At 56.2% G+C, this 6,541-nt stretch overlaps 2 protein-coding genes across 3 annotated transcripts; one reads left to right on the top strand and one right to left on the bottom strand.

Moving 5' to 3' along the window:
• The first annotated feature begins 6 nt into the window (after positions 1 to 6).
• LOC113210756 (uncharacterized) lies at positions 7 to 6,277 on the top strand. 2 transcript variants are annotated; one of them, XM_052277084.1, is made up of 12 exons: positions 7 to 296; positions 371 to 637; positions 736 to 988; positions 1,081 to 1,142; positions 1,391 to 2,297; positions 2,392 to 2,478; positions 2,563 to 3,086; positions 3,437 to 3,793; positions 3,873 to 4,967; positions 5,028 to 5,427; positions 5,531 to 5,662; positions 5,760 to 6,277. In XM_052277084.1, the coding sequence occupies exons 1-12, from the start codon at positions 27 to 29 to the stop codon at positions 5,876 to 5,878; spliced, it is 4,473 nt and encodes a 1,490-aa protein (XP_052133044.1). In that variant the 5' UTR covers positions 7 to 26; the 3' UTR covers positions 5,879 to 6,277. The 2 variants fall into 2 exon arrangements, with proteins under 2 accessions (XP_052133044.1, XP_052133042.1); XM_052277082.1 differs by having other exon boundaries at positions 3,873 to 5,427.
• Positions 6,278 to 6,279: 2 nt separating this feature from the next.
• LOC127748742 (oxygen-dependent choline dehydrogenase-like) lies at positions 6,280 to 6,509 on the bottom strand (the record flags this gene model as incomplete). The annotated part of the gene is given in 1 exon segment (XM_052277085.1): positions 6,280 to 6,509. A coding segment is annotated over 1 exon segment (105 nt), but the record flags the coding sequence as incomplete, so codon positions are not given.
• Between the last annotated feature and the right edge of the window lie 32 nt (positions 6,510 to 6,541).

The raw sequence follows: 6,541 nt of genomic DNA, 5'->3' as shown, positions 1-6,541 counted from the left end.
TTTTCATTTCAGTGTTCCCTGTCGACATGGATCATGCTTATACTTTGAGCGGGTCTCAAAATGAGCAGACTCGAATAGTGACCATTCTCAAGGATGACAGGGTAACAGCGACAGACGATGTAGTTGAAGAAATTTTAGATGATCAAGATGATGATCAAACTGATGATTTTGATTCTGGCCAAGACCAATATCAGGGAGATGAACAAGGAGATTATCAAGGAGATGACACCCTTGAGGGAGGTGGTGAAGACTGCACTGAGGATGGCATGGACAGCCAAGATAACTGTAATTGGACTGTAGGTATCAACTAAATTCTACAGGTTGTGAGTTGTACTACTTTGCTTCTTTCTTACAGTTTTGTAATTTTCAGGAGACAACATATGAAGTTTTATTGCCAACAGAAGAATGGATGCAGATGTTACCTCCTCAATACTTGCTTCACTACATCCGAGAACGAACTATCTGTCGTGAATCAGGAAGAAGAGTCATGCGTGATTCGACTGCACCTCTTAAGCGTGGATGGCTGCAGGGCTCTTGGAGGGAAACCATTAAGGACGCTATTGCTAAACAGACCTCCATTCCATGTGTAATTAATTTCATTTCAAGTAATTTCCTGAAACAACCATTTTCTCGGAAGGTGTGTAATTGCTACGTATTGTGTTAAGAACCCATGTATTAAGTCTATTTATTCGTGCACAAGGATATTATGCTGAAGCAAATCTTAAAATTTTTCAGGTTGGTCCTCCACTTTGGCGAGTCCGTGCTTGCTGTAGACAAGATGATGGTCAGTGTCTTAAATTCAATTTAAAAGTGCAAGACTTCCATCCTAGCAAGCCTCATGTGAAAATTGAGATATCTGCAGAGGGGACATTGTTAGAGGGACCTGAGGGTGAAGCTCGTCACACATTCACAGCATCCGATCACATGAGAGCCTTGAAAAGTATGCAGCGATACCAGACATCTACCCCTCAGTCAGGTCTGAATGGCAGTAAGTGATTCGTATTCATGTCTCTCCTTCTAAATGTACTTTCAATTAATTAATTAGGAGCGTTAAAAGTGACATACCCTTGTGTACTACAGGTTTGGATAAAACAGTCGATCAAAGTTCAGAAGATGTTGTACAAGATGGAGATGAGGGGGAGGTAATGAATTAAACGTGCAGGGTGGTCGCTGTGCCCCGTCGGAGGAGACGCGTATTGTAGCCCTCATGCACTGGTGCGGGCGCGTGTGTCTCTCGTATGTAGGCCCCGTGCGAATAGGCAACCCGCCTGCACGTCTGCATGCGGACTAGTAAACGCATTTGGTCCGACGGGGCTCAGCGACCACCCTGCTTCGAGTACGCCGCAAGGCTGCTCCGCCGCAGTGAGATGACGACGCATTTCGTCCGCAGGTGGAGCGACTCACGCTGCAGGTGCCCACCAAGGACTGGATCTCGTTCCTGCCGGCCGAGGCTGCGGAGGCCTACGTCTTGGAGCGCTCGGCCATCAGCAAGGACCGGCTGGCCATCGAGTCGCAGGAGTCGTGGTCGCGGGGCTCGCGCCTGTTCGTGCCGCGCGTCACCAAAGAGTGCCGCCAGTACCTGAAGCGGGCCCTGGCGGAGCGGACGGGGCTCCCCTGCCGCATCGGGCTCACGGGCCGCTGCCACCTCAAGCCGCCCTTCTCGCGCAAGAAGCGCGCCCCGCTCTTCGTCACCAACGGCTTCTGCGGCCGCAAGGAGCACAAGTGCCTGCGCTTCAAGTTCACCGTGCAGGACTTTGACCCCCGCGCCCCCTTCGTGGACGTGGACGTGGAGGTTTGGGGCCAGCTGCTCGAGGGCCCGGAGGGGGAGGACTGGCACAGCCGACGGCCCACGGATGACCTGGACTCGGTGGTGATCCGGAGTCCCGAGGCGGCCGTCAAGCGGCCCTCGAGCGGCGGCGGCGGCGACGCCATGAGCAAGAGGGCGCGGCTGACCAAGCGTGGCCGGACTCCCGTCAAGAGGGACACCACCTCCGACGCGTACGCCGAGGCTGTGCAGGCGCTCCAGGCCGAGACGTGGCCCGGTGACTTCGACCTCCAGACGGCCGAGGTCGTGCTGCAGGAACAGGTCAAGGGGAGGCCTCAGCCCGATTTCGTGGCGGCAGACGGCACCGCAATCCAAGTCTTGTCCGAGGGCGGACAAGAGACTGCCCTGGGCGAGGATGCGGCGCGGGAGCTCATGCAGCTGGCCAACGAGGCCTTGCATCTGGCGGGCGGGGGAACTGGGGCCGACGGCGAGCAGAAGACTCGGTTCACCGCCACGAAGATTGTTCAAAGTGGTAAGCACCCTACCCTGAAATCCCCGAGCATTCGAGCCCCGTGATGGCTGCGATTAAATGAGTCCATATTTACCCGTTCTTTCCCTTTCCGCAGGGGACCAGGTGTTTATATTTGTCGGCGATCCAGGCGAGGGCCAAGAAGGCGCACCGACTATCGAGGCCGTGGAAGTCACCGGTGAAGGTTGGTGCTTATTTTCACACCCCCGTGTGATTCACCAGACACAGGTTGGTTCTACAATTCATGCCCCTTTTCCTCGTCTTCTAGAATTGGCGGCCGTGGTGGACCACTCCTCATCCGCCGCTGTCGCCACCTCAGAGGCGGAGAACATCTTGCAGCAGTACGAAATAGCCGAGCAGCAGCAACAGCAGCAGCAGGACGAACAGCAGCTGGACCAGGATCTGCCGTGCATGGAGTATCGCTGGCAGATGAAGCTGCCCATGGCCGACTGGCTCCGCCTGCTACCAGCCAAGAGCCTGCGCTACTACGTGCACGAGCGGACGGTGGGCCGCGAGGTGTGGGTGGAGGAGGGCTGGGAGAAGCAGTTCCGCTGCCAGACGCTGCAGCACGGCTGGCGGGACGTGGTGCGCCGCGCCGTGGTCGAGCAGACCGACATCCCCTGCCAGATGTGCTTCCGCGGCCGCAGCTCCCTCAAGCTGCCCTTCTCGCGCAAGCACTCGGCCGCGCTCTGGCGCACGCAAGGCTACTGCTCCAAGGGCGACCGCAACTGCCTCGTGTACAAGTTCTGCGTGCAGGACTTCCACCCGGACGACGAGGACGTCACCGTGCAGGTGCGTGTCGAGTCGGCAACCCGTACGCCGTTTGCAGCCTGGTGGACGCTGTGCCCCGTCGGTGCGATCGCGTGTCCTCTTAACCCGCACCCGGGCGTGCAGACGGGTTGCCTATTCGCAAGGGGCCGTAAGGCTACAGACGATAGGCAAACCCTTTCGCATCCGTGCATGTAGGCTAGTATGCGCATTTGCTCTGACGGGGCTCAGCGACCACCCCGCATGTTAAATTTAATCTTCTGATAAGAAGCTGACTGAATTTTAACAGAAGTTTATGAAATTCTATGAGCTTTAGCGTTGCACTTCAGTGTACACTGTTTGTGTTTCTGATCCGACCTGTCGCATCCCAAAAGGTGTACGCCGTGGGCAAGCTGCACAAGGACTGCCGGCGGTGGTTCACCGGCGTGGGCACGGTGGTGGCCGAGCGGACCGACTGGCCGGACTACGAGGCCGAGGTGGAGGCTGACGCTGAGACGGACGGGGCGGAAGGCGTGCAAGGTGCCCAGCACCTGCTGCAGGTCAAGTGTGAGCCCGAGCCCGCCGGGGAAGAGTGGGAGCCTGACCAACCTGCGTCGGACCAGGAAGAACAGGAGCACGAGCAGCACCAGGACGCGGAACAACCCCAGAAGGTCGAGCAGGAGCAAGAGCAAGACGTTCAGAACACCGTGGGCGAGGAGTTTTACAACGCCGTCCTGAAGAGCATCGACGTGGTAAGTGTGGTAGCCGTTCCCCAAGACGTGGATTTGCCCCTTGAATACTTTGTTTCTAACCCTCCCGTCCCTTGTGCAGATGAAGCTCCACCTGAGCAAGGCCCGGCACTGCCCGCTCAAGATGCAGGCCGCTCTGCGGCTGATCCGCAACGCGCAGGTGACCTGCTCAGCGCCCTGCAAGACCCCGGACTGCTTGTGCCGGCCCAGCGCGCAGCCCGCGGCCAAACTGTCGGGCAAGCCGCGCCTCCGATGGCCGTCTCGACGCACCCAAGTCGAGGCCGAGGCCGAAGCAGAGGCCGAAGCGGAAGCCGTGGCTGAAGCGGAGGCTGAGTCGGAGCACTACGCAGAAGCGGAGCCTGATCTGGAAAGTGAACTGGATGCTGGTCAGGAACCGGAGACTGTTCCCGTAGCCGCCACACCGCGGCCGCCGCCGGGCTCGCACGTGACGCCTGCCAGGACGAAGACGGCCGTGACGTCCTCAACCACGCCGTCCACGCCGGACGGCAAGGCGGGCTGGCGGACGAAGGTGACGCGGTCGGGTCCGCTGGTTCTGACGGCCATGACCCCATCCTCGGTTGGGCCCACCATCATCAAGCTGTCCCCCGCGCAGATAGCGGCCGGCGCCCGCGCCCCGCCCGTCAAGGCTCCCGTGGCGGCTTCGTCCTCCTCCAAGTTCGCCAAGCTCTCCTCGGCCATCGAGCGGTCCGCCCTGCTCACGCCGGCCGTCGTCAGGCCCTTGGTGCCCGCCGTGGACACGACGCCGTCCCGGAAGCCCTCCGTCCCCGCGGCCACTCCGCTCCCCGCGGCCTCGGCCAGAGGGGGCAAGAAACTGGTGTCGTTGCGCTTGGCGTCGCCCTCGCAGGAGCGCCAGGCCCAGGTGGAGACGCCGGCCGAGGCCGGCAGCGACAGCGACCCGTCGTGGATCATGGAAGAGATGAGACGCGTCATCCTGGACGGCGAAGAAGCCGAGGCCCAGGCCAAAGCCCAGCCCAAAGCACCATCTAAATCGCAGCCGAACGCGCAAAATAATGCGCAATCCAGGGTGCAACCTCAAGTTCAGCCCAAGGGGCAACCTCAGGTACAGCCCAAGGCGCAACCCCAGGTGCAACCCAAGGCGCAACCTCAGGTGCAAACCAAGGTGCAACCTCAAGTGCAACCTAAGGTGCAACTCAAGGTGCAACCTCAGGTGCAAACACAGGTGCAGCCCAAGGTGCAACTCAAGGTGCAGCCCCAGGTGCAGCCCCAGGTGCAGCCCCAGGTGCAGCCTAAGGTGCAACCCAAGGTGCAGCCCAAGGTGCAACCTCAGGTGCAGCCCAAAGCACAGCCCAAGGTGCAGCCCCAGCCACAACCTAGCAAGCCACTTCTTAAGGAAGCACCGAAGGGTCAGGCCCAGGAAGACGACCGGCCGGCGGCGGAGGTCACAGAGAGTCCAGACGTGGTCAGGACTACGCGCTTGAGGGTGATGGTGGAGAAGGTCGTCGATGCCTCGCTGCCCGTGGTGAGCTCCGTGCGCTCCCTGGCAAAGCCCGCCCCCGTCGTCACGCCCCCGTCGAGGCCTGTCACCCGCGGCACCAAAGTCCTCCTCGGCGCGACTGCCAACAACCCGCCGCCTCTCGTTCCGATCAGCAAAGGACGTAAGTTGAACGTTATTTCGAACATCGCATAATCTCCAATCCACGCCTTTGTATGTACACTGTACACTATCTCAATCTAAATTATCTCTGTCTATTCCTTTAGCACCAACAAACAAATCGCAATCAGCACCACTTCAGACAACAAGTAGAGGGTCGCAGGTCGTGGTCATTAACCCTGAAGGGAAGGAGCAAGCACCCTCACCCAATAAACCAGCTAAGGTCCCAACTAGGACAGGTAATTAGAAAGATTCACCTGTCTAGTCGATTCTCAAACTGACTCCTCAGTTTGGTCTGTTTATATGTTATCTCCTGGTCAATTTTCTGTTTCACAGTTCAAACTCGCCTCACATCTGTCGCATCTGACAAGGGATCCCTTCCCCAAGGTGGTAAAGTGTTGATTCTGAAGCCCTCTATGCCTTTACTTCGGTCAAGCCCACGCAAGCCGTCCTGAGCACACACATATTTGAGTACCGTCGTGTTTCAGTACTTTGTACAAGTTACCAAAAATATTGTCCTAGCCATTGCACATGAACGCAAGATCACTACCTCAGCACTAGGTAGAGAACCTTCGCGACCGAGTGACAATAACATTTATCAATGGAATTTTAAGTTAGACTATCGAGGTATCTAATTTTTAAATGTTTGATTGACAATGCATGGTATGAATTGTTCTTTGGATCTACCTGTTTTTGGTAAGTCTGGAGATATCTGATCTCAGTGTACAAAAATTATTTGTAGAATTGTAAATTGTGTATATACTGTAGCTATAATGTTCTTATATATCTGCCAAAATGTGTATTATAGTACAAAGCGATTTTCGATGTTCAATAAATGAACAATAATAAGCATACATTATGTCACAGTCATTTATTATTACTATTTTTTTTTATTCTAACAGGCCCTAACTTACCTCTTTGGCATATCACATTTATTCAGTATCACAGTTTATCTTAGAATATGTTCAATAATTCTGCACATCACAACTCCTCCTTGCTGCTGGTGGACGGTTTTGCATCTGTACAGCTCCCCTGGTCTTGCTCGCATTGCCCTCGAGGAGGCAGCCTGCTCCTCTGCTTGAGGCTCTGCAACATTTAAAAAAAAAAAAAAAAAAAAA

The sequence above is a fragment of the Frankliniella occidentalis genome, unplaced genomic scaffold (assembly GCF_000697945.3).
Source record: "Frankliniella occidentalis isolate FOCC.00 unplaced genomic scaffold, Focc_3.1 Scaffold5668, whole genome shotgun sequence".
NCBI lineage: Eukaryota > Metazoa > Arthropoda > Insecta > Thysanoptera > Thripidae > Frankliniella > Frankliniella occidentalis.
The sequence above is the reverse complement of the archived record's forward strand: the minus strand, read 5'-3'. Positions and strand labels throughout refer to the sequence as shown.

Coding starts and splice junctions, on each gene's coding strand:
- LOC113210756 (XM_052277082.1), top strand. CDS start 27: ATGGATCATGCTTATACTTTGAGCGGGTCTCAAAATGAGCAGACTCGA. Junction 3,794..3,872: donor TCCTGAAGAGCATCGACGTG/GTAAGTGTGGTA, acceptor TCCCTTGTGCAG/ATGAAGCTCCACCTGAGCAA. Junction 5,428..5,530: donor CGTTCCGATCAGCAAAGGAC/GTAAGTTGAACG, acceptor CTATTCCTTTAG/CACCAACAAACAAATCGCAA.